Source organism: Hylobates moloch, unplaced genomic scaffold (genome assembly GCF_009828535.3).
Source record: "Hylobates moloch isolate HMO894 unplaced genomic scaffold, HMol_V3 SCAFFOLD_11, whole genome shotgun sequence".
Lineage (NCBI taxonomy): Eukaryota > Metazoa > Chordata > Mammalia > Primates > Hylobatidae > Hylobates > Hylobates moloch.
In genome coordinates, this window is record NW_026652286.1 from 13,377,108 (window position 1) to 13,393,166 (window position 16,059).

At 44.1% G+C, this 16,059-nt stretch overlaps 1 protein-coding gene across 4 annotated transcripts in view; it reads left to right on the forward strand.

Moving 5' to 3' along the window:
* The window catches only part of ELF5 (E74 like ETS transcription factor 5), a 35,662-nt gene extending 20,330 nt beyond the window's left edge, over positions 1 to 15,332 (forward strand). For 2 of the 4 annotated variants that reach the window (XM_032166287.2, XM_032166286.2), the window contains exons 3-7: positions 436 to 669; positions 4,083 to 4,133; positions 11,636 to 11,704; positions 13,144 to 13,339; positions 13,797 to 15,332. In XM_032166287.2, coding sequence (XP_032022178.1) covers positions 436 to 669; positions 4,083 to 4,133; positions 11,636 to 11,704; positions 13,144 to 13,339; positions 13,797 to 13,893 — 647 coding nt within the window. In that variant the 3' untranslated portion in view covers positions 13,894 to 15,332. The remainder of the gene's footprint in view (positions 1 to 435; positions 670 to 4,082; positions 4,134 to 11,635; positions 11,705 to 13,143; positions 13,340 to 13,796) is intronic. The other 2 variants (XM_032166288.2, XM_032166289.2) reach the window with 2 other exon arrangements.
* The last annotated feature ends 727 nt before the right edge of the window (positions 15,333 to 16,059 follow it).

The window sequence follows — 16,059 nt, forward strand, 5'->3', positions numbered from 1 at the left end:
AGATGAGGAAACTGAGACTTCAATGCCCACAGACCTTGCCCAAGTGGAAAGTGGTAGAATCAGAATTTCAACCCAGCTTGCCAAACAGCTGAGTTTATGTTTTTGATATCATGTTATCTGGAATCAAATAACTGAGGGGCTGTTTTCTTTCTTTCTCCACGAAATGCCTTTTTTTAAGCATCAGCACTAAGTCTGGTTCTTTCTTGCCCATGTCATTCCCTCTCTGATGCCAAAGTTCATCTGTAGGATCCAGTCCCTCTGGTTTTCTCTGCAGAATAGAAGGTGACCTGGGCCCTGCAGAACACCCAGGGCTGGAGGTCCTTTCAACTCATTGGCTGAGGGATGAGGATGTTACTTAACTGATGCATCCTTCAGGGGCCCTCTCAAAGGCTGTCTTGGGACTGTTGTCCCTCACTTCTTTCTCCTTTGGTGCAGCCTGCGACTCATACTGGACATCAGTCCACCCTGAATACTGGACTAAGCGCCACGTGTGGGAGTGGCTCCAGTTCTGCTGCGATCAGTACAGGTTGGACACCAATTGCATCTCCTTCTGCCACTTCAACATCAGCGGCCTGCAGCTGTGCAGCATGACGCAGGAGGAGTTTGTCGAGGCAGCAGGCCTCTGCGGCGAGTACCTGTACTTCATCCTCCAGAACATCCGCACACAAGGTCAGTGTTCAGAGGGCCGGGCCTCCAGGGGAGGGACCAGGATTAGGACCAAACAACTTCGAGAAGTCCTTTCCTATCGCGTGACTTGCACAGCAAAATTTTACTAACTGGAGTTCTCATTAACCCAAACCTTCAATAACTGGAAGCTAGTATGCCAGAATTGTGGATTTTAGGGAAAAGGGAGCAAGTTACAAAAATGCAAATTGAGTGCATTTAAAAAAAGAAAAACAAAAACTAACACCACGTTCGTTCAGGGACTGCCCAGGCACCAGGCTGATAATAATACAATATATTCATAATGATTTGAAACCACACAGGATGGACAAAAAAAGAGGTTTGTGCTTCATCTCTCATTAAGCAGAAGAGGGATAAAATTAAATAAACTCGCTTCCCATTTCCATAGGAGTCCAACTAATTATCATTTCATCACATTCCTAATGGTCAAGGATCAAGTGGCCAGAAGGTGGCGCTAATAGCATTATTTAACTCTTCAACAGGCCTTTTGCATGCAGAATGTCGAATATTTTTTCAATCCAGAAGGGTTCTTTGAGAACATCGAGCTCTAATGTCTCAAAGTCACACATAGATAAAGGAACTGATATCCTGAGACATTAAGTGACTTCCTCAAGGTCACACAGCAAACAGGGCTGATTCACAGAAAGTCAGTACAATGCAAGGGCTTGGAGAGCCGAAAGACCTGTGTTCCAACCCTGGCTCCAATACTCCAAGCTATGGAAACTCTGGCGAGTGGCTTACCCTGTCTGAATCCCCACTGCCCCACCTGTCCAATGGGATAATGACACCTCCATGGGCTTTTTGAGAGGATTCAGGGAAATATTACCTAGAACAGCATATGAAGATGGAAATGCAGTAAATGGCAGCTGTTTCCATCATCATTAATATAACCAAGAGGCGTATTATAGGATGTTAAAGGAAACCTATCTCAGCTCAATTTTAAGAAGGACCTTTTTAAAGGTTAGTACCTTCTTTTGAAAAGGTAATTCAGAAGATACAGGAGATAGGACGATGCTCACCACTGGAGATAATCCAGTAGTCTAATAGCCCCCTGCTTGAAGAGGAGGCTATGACAGTGACTCTTGTTTGGACAGAAAAACCATAGAGGACCCTCTTGCTCTGTGATTCTTTGGCCTCCTCTTGATCCTCATCCACCATGTGCGCTTGATGGCAGAAAAGCTAAGAATGGTGGCCCTTGGGCACTACATGGCTTGGGCCCAGGGAGCCAAAACTCCAGTGACAATGACCTGCCAAGAGCTGGGATCTGTGTCCTGTACTCAGAGTGGGCACTCCCTGAAATAAGACAAGTTTGACCAAGTCACAACGGCTCCAGAAGAAGGAGCTTGGAACTCCATTTAGGATCCTCCCGAGGGAACGGGGCTTGCACAAAAATCCTAGGGCCACAGAGAGGGGTGTATTTTATTCTGGAAAAAGATGCAGCTTGGCAGTGCCAGCTTGGCCAAATGTCAAGTCAACCTCATTTGTCTCCACACCCTTGTGCAGCACCTGTGCTGGTGTCTCCCACCACAAGCACCTCTCTTCCCTGGCAATGGTGGCATCAAAAAAAAAAAAAAACCTGTTGGCCAGGCACAGTGGCTCAGGCCTGTAAACCCAATACTTTGGGAGGCTGAGGCAGGCAGATCGTCTAAGGTCAGGAATTCGAGACAAGCCTGGCCAACATGGTGAAAACCCCGTCTCTACTAAAAATACAAAATTAGCCAGGCATGGTGGTGCGTGCCTATAATCCCAGTTACTCAGGAGGCTGAGGCATGAGAATCACTTGAACCCAGGAGGTGGAGGTTGCAGTGAGTTGAGATTGCACCATTGCACTCCAGCCTGGACAAAAAGAGCAAAATTCTGGGAAAAAAAAAAAAAAAAACCTGTCCCTGGTTTTATTACCCCAGGGCCCTGTGCAAAACTAATAGGCTAAACCTAAAAAGCCAACCGCTTTTTAATAGGTCATACATTACCTCTTCTTATTCTAAGGAATTCCTGCAATCACAATGCCACCTTTAATGGTGGGATTTCAAGCACTCTCTAGGCCAGGAGGGTTCCATGTTGAGCAGTAAAACTATCTACTCCACCAATCTACTCCATTCTGAAATTCGTCTTTTAATGTTTCTCAAGCAGATATGTGGATTGTAGATTGTGGAGATATATATATTGTGGTCAAAGTTCACACTGTCCCCATTTGCCCAGGAAACATCGTTTCTGCCTGTGATCCTGGAGTAATTGTTATTACCGTAGCACTACCTTTCATTTTCAAAAGTGTCTCCATTTAGATCATAAATTCTACAGTGAACTGGGGGTTATTACCTCATGTATGCCTTATACTACCCCATAGGTTTGGACTCTGGCAGAACAGGACACAGAATAAGGCAATTTTATTGAGGAGAGGAGCTGGAAGGGGGCTGTAAGGCCTGGGCACCATCCAGCTCCGTAGGTATTGCAGTAGGATTTAAGGGTCCAGAAACCTGGGGACACTGGTTACTGGGAAGCAAGGTCAGAGGGTGGCTTCCACAGCCTAGGAGAGGAATGAGCCCCTCTTCAATCTCCCATCCTGTTCTCAGTCGGCCCTTTGGACAGAGTCAACTGAGGCGCCTGGCTGACCAAAACCCATGAGAACATGACACCAGGAATAAACAATCACAACTGTGCCCTGCTCCAGTCTGCTCAGCAAATAGAAATTAGTCCTCATGTTGGACCAAGCTAGGACATAGGTATCCTTCAGCCTACGCTGCTATGTGAAAACACAATCTGAAACTCCTCATTGAACCCCAGCCCACCCCATTCTACAGAGGAGCGAACAAAGGCCCTGACATCATCTTCCACATCCTCATTAAACTCGGCATTCACATAGAGCTTTGCACTTCTTGCAACCTCTTATGGCTGTTCTCCTCACTGACCAGCACGTAACAGGCATTCCAATCCCCAAGGGATTAGAGGTCTTGTCAGAGACTATAGACTCTTAGCCAAATGGGAGCTTAGTGGGTATTTTATCTCGTGATGTCAATGAGAAGAACCAACAAGCCCAGAGACTGAGTGACTGGGCATGGCTGCACAGGGGTCAGTAGCCCAGCCCAGCTCAGAGCCCAGCCCTGGACCCCAGACCAGAGCTTACTCCCCAGTGCCTGCTCAGAAAATCTGCAGAGGCTGCTGGGAAGCCTGGTTCTGGGTGCTCCCTCCAAATGACCTTTAAAAATGAGGAAATTATCACCTCTCAGGGATGGCTTCAGGGTGGCACTCTAAGACCAGATGGTCTCCAAGGTTCCCTCTAAAATGTAACCAAACTCAAGAGGGACAGTCACTCCACTTCCCTCCAATACCCGCTCTCCTGGCCTGGCCAGTGGAAACCAGGATTGCGTGGTATGGTTTCTGGATTTCTTTTTCTTTCCCAGGTTACTCCTTTTTTAATGATGCTGAAGAAAGCAAGGCCACCATCAAAGACTGTAAGTAACCAAGCGCAAGCCACCCAAGGCTCTCTCAAGGCTGTCATTGGCACATGGGCTTGACCATTCTTTTAGGATCATACTGAAAAGTTGATGAACCGAAACAATCCCAGACCTAGAGAAGGCAGTGGGGAAAAGCGTGGTGGAAAGAGTGTGACAGAAAGAGCATGGGCGTGGGTCTGTAGGACCATAGCTTGGGTCTATGGATTGCTTATCCTCTGAGACTCCATTCCCCTGTCTGTAAAATAGTGTGACCCTTGTGGGTCGTGGTAAGTTTGAGAAACGATGCACACAAAGATCTCAGCATGCGCCACCAGTGTAGATGCTCCCAAACCAGTATCCGTTTGTCATAACACTAATAATACTATCAGAAGCCTTGTGGTTCATAATGCTTAAGAAGACTCTGAGCTCACTAAGCAGGTAGAGTTTATAATTATAAGACGATGGAGGATCTCAAATAACCTTGTTGATGCTGCTGATTAACCTTCCTTGTTTCACTTTGGCAGATGAAGAAGGCTCGGGAAAGGGATCTTTGGTGCTTTCATTTTTTAAAGATGATAATGATGACTGCTATTAGTTACTGAGTCCATGGCCCAGAGGCCAGGAGGAGATGTGGTCCTCCTGGGCAAACCCCATTCCCCCATGGGCTTCAGCTCAGTCATCTGCAGAGAGGGAGCAGAGCACATGGTGATTTCCAAGGCCTCTGAGGGGTACAAGCTGGAGGGGCAGACACAGAGGGACTGTTCTTATGGATTATGATTTTTTTCCTCCTTAAAGTCCCAAACAATCAACTGAGGACTCACGTTACTTGGATCCTAGTTAACAAAAGTTTTTGGAATTTTGTTTTTCGTTTTATTTTTGGTGCTTTAGCACAGGAATAGCCAGTTCATGGACCACATGCTACGGGCTTAAGCAGGTGCGCCCTGCCCCACAGACCACAGCTGCCCTCACACGAGCAGCTCTGCATTCTGCCAGGTTTCATCCCTTGGGGCCCCCGGGTGTAGCATCTCACCCACCTGTGAACAAACCTCCCACACTGTTTCCTGGTGCTGGTAGAATCCCTTGTGATCCATCTGCAGCAGCCTGGGGGATGTAAATCCCAACTTTTACCACCCCACCTAACCCAGGCAAAGCCCCTGGAAGAAATGAGCCTGTGAAGCCCAGGAGACATTACTGTGGCCAAAGGCTTGAGCCACAGGCAGGCATTTGCTTTCTTCTCTAAGTAGTAGCGACCTGGACCTGACCAAGCCTTTCTCCAGGGGTGAGTGTCTTCACCTTCAAATAGGAATCACTTACCAGCCTGCCTTCCACATGACAAAAGGAAGCTAATACAATAGAAAGAGAAGGTGTGTCCAGTAAGTTCTTTTGAAGTAGGTGTTACCTGAATATATAACTAGCCACAGTTAGATTCAATGTAATGATGTTTATGATGATGAGGATAAGGATGAAGATGACAGCTAGCATTTATTGAGTGCTTCCTGTGAACCAGGCCCTGTACTAAAATCTTTATAGACACTGTGTCAGGTAATCTTCTCAATATGAGACAAGTCCTAGTGCTATAGCCTTTTTATAGGGGTAGAAACTGAAGCTTAGAGGTTAAAAGTGACATGCTTAGAAGGCAACAGATGACCCAGGTGTGTCTAAATCTGAAGCCCTTCATGCCTTTGCTCCCCTTACCCACTTATTTCTCTCCTGTTTCCTTCATTCTTTGAACAAACATGTATTGGACACTTACTATATGCCAGGCCCAGAGCTAGGCACTGTAGCTGTGGTGATGAGCACTATTTGAGTCTTGCTCTCATTGAGGCAAGGTCGGGGTAGAGATATTAAATAACCCAAATGATAAATACATAACTGCTCATCACGATGATATTACAAAGGGAAACATCAGCATGCTTTGTGTGTAATGGGGAAAAATTGCATTTACGCTGGGTCCAGGGACAGCTATTTGGAGGAAGAGATAGTTGAATTAAAGCATGAGAAGAAGTTACCCAGGAAAAGAGAGAGAAGAAAAGGTTCCAAGCAGCGAATGGCCAGTGCAGAGTTCCTGAGGCAGGAACAATCTTGGTGTCTTAGAGAAAGAACCAAAGAAGGCCAGTGAGTCTAGCATTAGCTTGGCCAGTACAGTAGCCACTAGCCACACGGGGCCAGTTTAATTACTTAAGTTACATTAAAATTCAGCTCCTCAGTTGCATAGCCAAATTTCAAGTGCTCAGTAGCCACAGGTGGCTGCCATCTTGAACCGCTCAGATTCTACTGAGCGGTTCAATTCTGTGACAGTGGAGGCATAATAACTTGTATAACACTCAGGGCATCAGTAGTCTCAGCAGCATCAGCAGAAGGAGGGGTGGGAGCTGAGGCCGAGAGCAGGATAGGGCCAGATCACTCACCACTTTGTGGGCAGCAGAGTTAGGATTTCATTCTGAGCAAGCTGGGAAGCCACTGAAAGGTCATAAGCATGAAAGTGATCAGATCACATTTACATTTTAAGATCTCTTGGGCTGCTATTGTCTGGGTCAGAAAGCAGTCTGGCCAGGAGGCTGCTGCCTGGAGGAGTGATGATGATGGTGGCCCAGACCCAGCGATGGGGAAGAGGTGGGGAGAAGTTTCTAGAAATAGAAGTGGTGGGGCAAGGGCTCTGGGCTAGCATCTCTGGAGCATGCACTCATGGAGACAAGCCCTCTGCTGATGGTGGGTGCCATGGGCTCTTCCCTGTCAGCTCCATTTGGGAGCCTAGAACTAGACTGAACTCAGGGTTAAGAAGTTTAAGTCCACCCGAGAGCCAGCCCCAGAGGTTTTGCCTTATTCCAGCCTCAGTGCCTTGGCCAGGACACCATGGCCTTCCCCCGAGACCCCTGAGGACCATCTCTGGCTCTCCCCCAACCCTGATGATCATGCTTTCCCCAAACAGAAACCCTAATGGATAGTTTGATGGGCACAAGGGGAGGTATGAAGACAACAGGTTGGTAGTTTATACAATGAGCCCATTCCAGAAAGTCCAGGACACGTGGTCATGGTGCCTATGGCTCAGGTGATGTTTCCTGATCTCAGATATTCCCTGACCCAAAAATGAGAGGCTGCCTTTCAGTGCTGATGTCCCATCCAAAGACCAAGACCTGGCCAATAAGGAAAGTGGCATCCTGGGGCTTTCAGCAATGTTCCCATTGGGTCTTCAACGAAAATGAATATAGCTGTCTTTACCATTTATTAAGCACTTACTACTATGTGCTAAGCATAACACTGTGCCAAGTGTTCTGCTTACATTATCCCATTTAATCCTTGTTCTAGCTCCGTTAAGGAATGTAGTTATCTCCATTTGCATCTGAGGAAACTGGAGGTGTAATAACTTGCAAGTAAGTGCAGGGCTGAGATTCCAACACATTTCCGCGAAGCCTGTGCTTTGTACATTGTGTGCTATGCACACTCACACATGCACACACACACACACATATGCACATAGGCACACATGTTCCCAGGCCCTTCTATTCACTCTGCTGCCCACTAAGTTAAGATCCAAGGCCCAGAAACTCCTCAAGGTCTGGGCCCAGCTTCACAACAATTCGAACAACAGGACAATTTTCAACTTAGTGCCCACTGAAGGTGCCCAGACACACAAGCTACAAAACTGTCAGAGCTGGCCAAAGTGAAACAACCCATTCCCCTTCTGCTTGGTCTCTTCTCTCCACCTGCCCCACTCCCCACCCACCTCCACTGCAGAAATGCCAGTAGAGGGTATTCTGGGCCCAGGAACCAGGCCTACAGTCTGGGGTTTGCTGCCAGGCACCTCCCTGCTCCTGAGCCTCAGAGCTTCTCTGCACCAGCCTGGCATGGGGTGTGGGCTCCATGGCTGGACTGCTAGTGTCGTGGGGATACGATAAACTTGTTTTGGAAACCCTGCAACTCAGGCCCCCACCCCAGCTTCTGGAGTGCTTGCAATAAACAATTGAGGATACATCCTTTGGCCACATTTTAAAAGTGTCCAGGCTCAAGGCCAACCAAGCCTCTCCAAATCCCACAGACTGCAGAGAGCCTGGGCCATGTCTCCCCTCATCCCCTACCAGCTGCAGGGACATAGTCAAGATGACAAAAGTTGTGAGCCAGGGAGAGCTGCACCCTGAAACACAACTGGCATTTACAGAGAAATATCGTGGGTTCACAGTGGTGCTACAGATCCACCACCCAGTGCTGGTAGAGGTTGATTTGGGAACCTGCCTCAATATTAACATTGCAGTAATGACTTTGGCCCCCTGCCCCTGCCACCACCAGCCAAGCGAGGCCTTGACTAGTCAACCAATGAGTACCTTCAAAGCCATCACTGCAGAACTAGGAACAGACAGAACAGGGTTATCTCGGCAAGACCCACAGAAGAAATTCCCATCAGCCTCATAAACCCCTCTCATGCTGATCTGTACTGTGTTCCTCCTACCAAGCCAGATCCCCTTCATCCAAAACATGGGAGAAATCATCAAAGTCAAAAGGGCAACGTTTTTCTTCCCACTTCTTGCCATTTTGGCATTTCAGTGAAAGCTTGTTGTCTATTCACACTTAATAATTCGCCTTTGTTTATCATTCCATTTGTTTTCTCTTCTCCTAAAAGATTAAATCAAAACAACAGATCGATCTGGGGATAGTAATAGACATATTTCATAAGGGTGGGGAAGGTTGAGTGAGCATCCGACAATAGCAAATGCTCAACAAATCTTAGCTAATAATGGTTCATTAAATGTCTATTGAACACCTGCTGTGAAAGACATGATAAAGTAGTAGTTATGAACGTTAGCTTTGGAATGAGAACTCTCTGGTTCCACCATCTGAAAAAAATTTTTAAGCTCTCTGGAATTCCAATTCCTCCTCAATAAAATGAAAATCATAATAGTATCACACAGGGTTGTTGTAAGGATGAAATGAGATACTCTATGTGAAGCCCTTAACAAGCACTTGGCATTTAGTAAGTGCTCCATAAATATCAGCTGATAGTGGAGGAGAAAAAGAGATGAATCTTTCCAGTAAGGTGGGCCCAGTGTTGTGATACCAAGGAACACACAGGCGCTCTCTATGAGGCTCATAAGGGGTCTAACCCAGAGGGTCAGTTCAGAGAAGGCTTCCTGAAGAGGTCTTGTGAGATATCCGCTGGGTAGAAGTGGAGAGTGGGGAGTCTGTGCAAAGGTCCTGAGGCAGGAGAAAGCCACGCCCCAGTGGAACCATTTGACCCAGGGGAAGGGAAAACGTTGGGAAGCAGAAAGAGATAAGGCTGGAGATCTGGGTGGGGGTCAGTCTGTGAAAGGCCTACCTAATGTACAGCCTTCATCCTGGAAGAAATGGGGAACCACTGCAGGATGTTCAGCCAGTAAGGTGACATGACCCAGTGGCACTGAGAGAGGTCACCCTAAGCAGCAGTGTGGGGCACAGGATGTCATTCCTGCCCTTCCTTCATTCAGCAGTGACAGTGTACATACTAGACGATGCAGCAGGGATAGTTGTACAGTATAATGTAGTATAGTATAGTATAGTTAGTATAGTATAGTGTAGCACAGGTACAGTATAGTTAGTATACTACAATGTAGTGCAGTATAGTTAGTATAGTATAGTGCAGTATAGTTAGTATAGTATAGTGCAGTATAGTTAGTATAGTATAGTACAGTATAGTATAGTTAGTACAGTCTAGTTCATATAGTACAGTATGTACAGTAGAATATAATATATGGTGCAGTATAGTCAGTATAGTATAGTACAATATAGTATAGTTATTATAGTACAGTATGGTATGATTAGTATAGTATGCTACAGTATAATACAATATGGTATAGTTGGTACAGTGCAGTATAGTTAGTATAATACAGTATGGTATAGTATAGCACAGTACAGTATAGTTAGTAGAGTATACTACAGTATAATACAATATAGTATAGTTAGCACAGTACAGTACAGTTAATATAGTATAGTACAGTATAGTGTGGTACAGTAAATATAGTATACTATAGTATAATACAGTATAGTATAGTTGGTACAGTACAGTATAGTATAGTATAGTACATTGCAGTATAGTGTTAGTACAGTACAGTAATAGAATAGTTAGTATAGTGCAGTACAGAACAGTGCAGTATGATACAGTATAGTATAGTTGTCATGGTATACTACAGTACACTCAGTATAGTTAGTATGGTATAGTACAGTATAATGTAGTTAGTGTAGTATAGTATAGTACAGTATCGCATAGTTAATATAGCATGGTACAGTACAGTATAGTTAGTATAGTATGGTACAGTAGAGTATAGGTAGTACAGCATAGTATGTACAGCATAGGATAGGATAGTACAGTATGGTGTGGTATATAATACAGTATGTTTAGTATAGTACAGTATGGTGTGGTATAGTACAGTATAGTTAGTATAGTACAGTATGGTGTGGTATAGAACAGTATAGTTAGTATAGTACAGTATGGTGTGGTGTAGTACAGTATAGTTAGTATAGTACAGTATGGTGTGGTATAGAACAGTATAGTTAGTGTAATGTGGTGCAGTACAGTTACTACAGCGTAGCACAGTGGCTGCTTGACGATACTGAGCACCTACTATATGCCCAGCAGTGTGCTAGGTGCTGCAGGGTTATGTCGGGAAACACAAATCCCTGCCCCCTCGTGTGCACAGACAGACAGTGAACTTCATGAATAAATACATCATAGAATATGCTCGAATATTCTATGTAAAATGTGGAGCAGTGGGGAGGATGTGCAGACCCAACCTGAGTGGTCAGAGGAGGCCTCTGGAAGGTGATTTTGAAGCAGGATCGAGATGAGGGAGTGCACCACAAGTATCCAAAGGAACAACGTGCTGGACAAGTGGAAGAGCAACTGCGAAGCCCCTGATGTGGAATGCGCCTGCACGTTTCCGGAGAGCCTGAAGCCAGGGTGGCCGGGGCAAAGCAAGCAGGGGGCTAAGAGAAGCAGTGGAGACTGAGTGTGAGCTGGAGGCGCAGATCTGGTGCCACCATTTTAAAAACTCATATACTACTCTGGGACAATGCTTGTCCAGGTGTCTCAGGTTGTGACTCACAGCCTGAGTTATCATTTAAATCAGCACGGAGTTAATGTCTTGCTTTCTACCCTTCATAAGCTCTAGTCTCTTTGCTTCTACTTGTGTCTCTTCCAGTCTGTTCTCCACACAGGAGCAAGAGAGATCTTCTTAAATTGAGGATCTTTGCTCTACACTTTGATATAAAGTCCCAAGTCCTTACCACGGCCTCCTAGGAAGGCCCTGCACGGGCCTCGATCAAAACCGATTTATTTATTCTCATCAGGGTGGGTGAGATTGAATACAAGTGCTCCTCAAAGGCACATCTTAAAGCATCTTGACACCTGCCACCTAGTAATCACCCCCAAAGTGCCTAATGTGGTGTCTTCTACTACAAAGGCATTCAGTTAGTATTTACTCATTTGGGTATGACTTAAGGTCTGAATGTGGCCTCTATATCCCTTTCCACTGCTATAAATTATTCTATTTCAGATGCTGATTCCAACGGCTTGAAAACAAGTGGCATCAAAAGTCAAGACAGTCACAGTCATAGTAGAACAAGTAAGTGCAGGATGCCGGTTTTCATTTCTAATTTCTTAAAACCATTCCTAAGACAAAGTCATCTACCTTAATAAGCTTTGAAACTAAACGTTTGAGTTGGACCAGTTACTCCCCAAGGCAGGCAGTAAAGAAATCAATGATTGCTTTTATACATATTATCAAAGTCAGATTGATTTCTTCTCATAAGAGTGGGTGAGATTGAGCAAATGCTAAACAAATCATAGCTAATAATTATCCATTAAATGTCTATTGAACACCTACTATGACAGACATGATCATAGTTGTGAACATTAGCTTTGGAATGAAAACTCCCCGGGTTCAAATTCTGGCTCCACCTTCTGGAGCCAGATCCAATCCTGGGTCCACTGTGGCTTCTTCTCAGAGGAGGATAACAAAGAAAACACTGGGAATTGGCAATCCTATTAGCTTCCCCAGCACTAAGGGATTGGCCCAGAGCAGTGTCAAGCTTGCAATTTCACAAATGTGTGTGTTAGAAAACAATTGCTATATGCTGGGCATAATTCTAACCACTTGGTATGTATTAAATCATTAAATCCTCTAACCTATCCTAGGAGACAGCTACTCTTATTATCCCATTTTATAGATAAAGTAACCCTAAGAGTTTATGGTTATAAAGGTAGGAAGAGGTGAATTCAGGACCCAGACTCAGACAATGGGACTCCAGAGCTGGTCTTAACCACCGTATCATAGAATAAGAGAAATACCAGCCTTTCATGAAAAACGAAATTGCAGGATCAGTCCACCCAGACAGTTGTGGCTATGGAATCAGTACAACCATGCTGCCTGTCAGAAAGAAGAATGAAAAGATCATTTGACTGTCATTTCATTCATTCCATAAAAGTTAAACTGTAGTTCCATAGAACATCTGTGAGTCACAGTGTTGCCAGTCAATGTAAATTCGGTGTCTCTGAATGTGTGTTTCACAATTGTTTCGATGGGAGACACAGACATGTCACAGCTCAGTAAGTTTCCAGGTAGAGCAATCAGTCATTACAATGGGAAATATTCCACAAAGCAGCAATTCTCATGAGCTAGTGAGAAATTGTACATCTCTTCTCTTAAAATTAAAAAAACAAGTGGGGCACAGTGGCTCACGCCTGTAATCCCAGCACTTTGGGAGGCTGAGGCAGGTACATCACCTGAGGTCAGAAGTTCGAGGCCAGCCTGGTCAACATGGAGAAACCCCATCTCTACTAAAAATACAAAAAATTAGCCAGGCATGATGGTAGGCACCTGTAGTCCCAGCAACTTGGGAGGCTGAGGCAGGAGAATTGCTTGAACCTGGGAGGCAGAGGTTGCAGTGAGCTGAGATTGCGCCATTGTTCTCCAGCCTGGGCGACAGAGCAAGACTCTGTCTCAAAAAAAAAAAAAAATTAAAAAAATATTGTAAATAGCTAATGTTTTCCCCTTTTCAAAAGGCCTCCAAAGTTCTCACCTATGGGAATTTGTACGAGACCTGCTTCTATCTCCTGAAGAAAACTGTGGCATTCTGGAATGGGAAGACAGGGAACAAGGAATTTTTCGGGTGGTTAAGTCAGAAGCCCTGGCAAAGATGTGGGGACAAAGGAAGAAAAATGACAGAATGACGTATGAAAAGTTGAGCAGAGCCCTGAGGTAAGTTAATAGCATAAAATACCATGAACCTTCAAGAAGAGTTATATAAAATGGCTGGCTGTAGAAAATTACACTGTTTTCGCAGGGTTTTTACTTGATAATGGAAAGGTCATGAGACAAAACTTTGGTTCTTAGTTACAGGTAGGATTATGGTTTGTAAATTGACACGCTGTCCTTAGCATTCTTGGCAGTATTCCCCAGGGATCACTCTGAATCCAGGCCATCTCACACACCCACACACACAAAGAAAAACACGTTTTGAACTGAGAATGGTGAGTTTCAGTCTTCAAGATGTCTGGGAAATGTTTAAGTGTAAGTTGATAACAGGGCATGAAAATACCAGGGTAACCAAAGACCAGCCTTGTCACCTGAGAGGAATGAGGAGACAGTGTTTGTGTTCTGTTGTTTTCCTAGGGTGCAAGCTCTCCCAGAATTTCTCTTCTGCTTGCTTTTTCAGATACTACTATAAAACAGGAATTTTGGAGCGGGTTGACCGAAGGTTAGTGTACAAATTTGGAAAAAATGCACACGGGTGGCAGGAAGACAAGCTATGATCCGCTCCAGGCATCAAGCTCATTTTATGGATTTCTGTCTTTTAAAACAATCAGATTGCAACAGACATTGGAAAGACTTCATTTTCTTCTCTTTTTTTTTTTAACCTGCAAACATGCTGATAAAATTTCTCCACATCTCAGCTTACATTTGGATTCAGAGTTGTTGTCTACGAGGGGTGACAGCAGCAACTCTTAAGAAATCCTTTTTTCTCTGCAAGGGGATGAGGGGATGGTCTTTTGTGGTGTCTTGATCAAACATTATTTTCCTAGAGTTGTGGAACGACAACAGCCCATGCCATTGGTGCTGATCAGAGAAAAACTATTCAATTCTGCCATTAGAGATACATCCAATACTCCCATCCCAAAGGTTCAAAAGTTTTCAAATAACTGTGGCAGCTCACCAAAGGTGGGGGAAAGCACGACTAGTTTGCAGGTTATGGTAGGACAGGGTGAGATATAAGACATACATACTTTAGATTTTAAATTATTAAAGTCAAAAATCCATAGAAAAGTATCCTTTTTTTTTTTTTTTTTTTTTTTTTGAGACGGGTTCTCGCTATGTTGCCCAGGGCTGGTCTTGAAATCCTATGCTCAAGCGATCCTCCCACCTCGGCTTCCCAAAGTACTGTGATTACAAGTGTGAGCCATGGCACCTGGGCAGAAAAGTATCTTAATTAATGAAAGAGCTAAGCCATCAAGCTGGGACATAATTGGATTTAACATAGGTTCATATAAAGTTTCTAAACCAGAGCATCTTTCTGACCACTCAGTAAAACTTCCACAGACATCTTTCTGGACTTAAACACTTAACATTAACCACATTATTAATTGTTGCTGAGTTTATTCCCCCTTCTAACTGATGGCTGGCATCTGATATGCAGAGTTAGTCAACAGACACTGGCATCAATTACAAAATCACTGCTGTTTCTATGATTCAAGCTGTCAACACAATAAAATCGAAATTCATTGATTCCATCTCTGGTCCAGATGTTAAACATTTATAAAACCGGAATGTCCTAACAACTCTGTAACGGCAAATTAAATTGTGTGTCTTTTTTGTTTTGTCTTTCTACCTGATGTGTATTCAAGCGCTAAAACACGTATTTCCTTGACAAAAATAGTGACAGTGAATTTACACCAATAAATGTTCATGGGTTAAAGTCTGCACTGACATTTTCTCATCAATCACTGGCATGTAAGTTATTAGTGACTGACAGCTAGGTGGACTACCCCTAGGACTTTGGTTTCACCAGAGCAGGAATCAAGTGGTGAGGCACTGAACCACTGTACAGGCTGAAGACCGCCGTACTTAGAGTTGAACTTCAAAGTAACTTGTTTTAAAAAATGTGAATTACTGTAAAATAATCTATTTTTGGATTCATGTGTTTTCCAGGTGGATATAGTTTGTAAACAATGTGAATAAAGTATTTAACATGTTCGACTGTCTATGTATCATTCAATTCAGCATGATAGCCTCAGCAAAACACTGACAACCTGTAAAACCTTTGGTGATTCTTCCATTTCCTAGCAGTTGTGGTTGGAGATTTATCTTTTATTTTTGGAGATGGGTTCTTGCTTGTTGCCCAAGCTGGCCTCTAACTCCTGGGCTCAAGTGATCCTCCCGTCTCAACCTCCCAAGTACCTAGATTACTATGAACCTTTGCTAAATCCACACCACACCTGGCAGGCTGGAGATTATTAAAGAGCCCAAAAAGGTGCAAGAAATATATGGAGTAATCTTGCCCTCCACCTTTAATATCCTAAGACAGAGGTTCCCATCACAAAATGGAGTTCATTGACGCACATAGCCTACAGATGCATTTTTGTTTGGTGCACACAGTATTGTCTGTTTTCTTGAGGTTTTCTTTTATTTCTTACTGTTACTTCATTGCCTAATTTAGAAATCAAAAGATTCACCTAAAAGTCCAGATTTCTAGCTTCTCTTTTAAAATCATATCTGGCAACACTAGTTTCTCAGTCTCTTGTGGTGTTAATTCCTGGAGCTAAATTGAAGTTGCACCTTTGGACAGAGGATTTGGTCACTTCCTACTGCTTTCTGGACATGCACGTTGTCAACCGCCCTTCAACTTCGTTCTTGCACTATTGATGGTTGTTGTTAAAACATCCAGAATGCCTTTACATTTTGAATATGGGACACATGTCCTG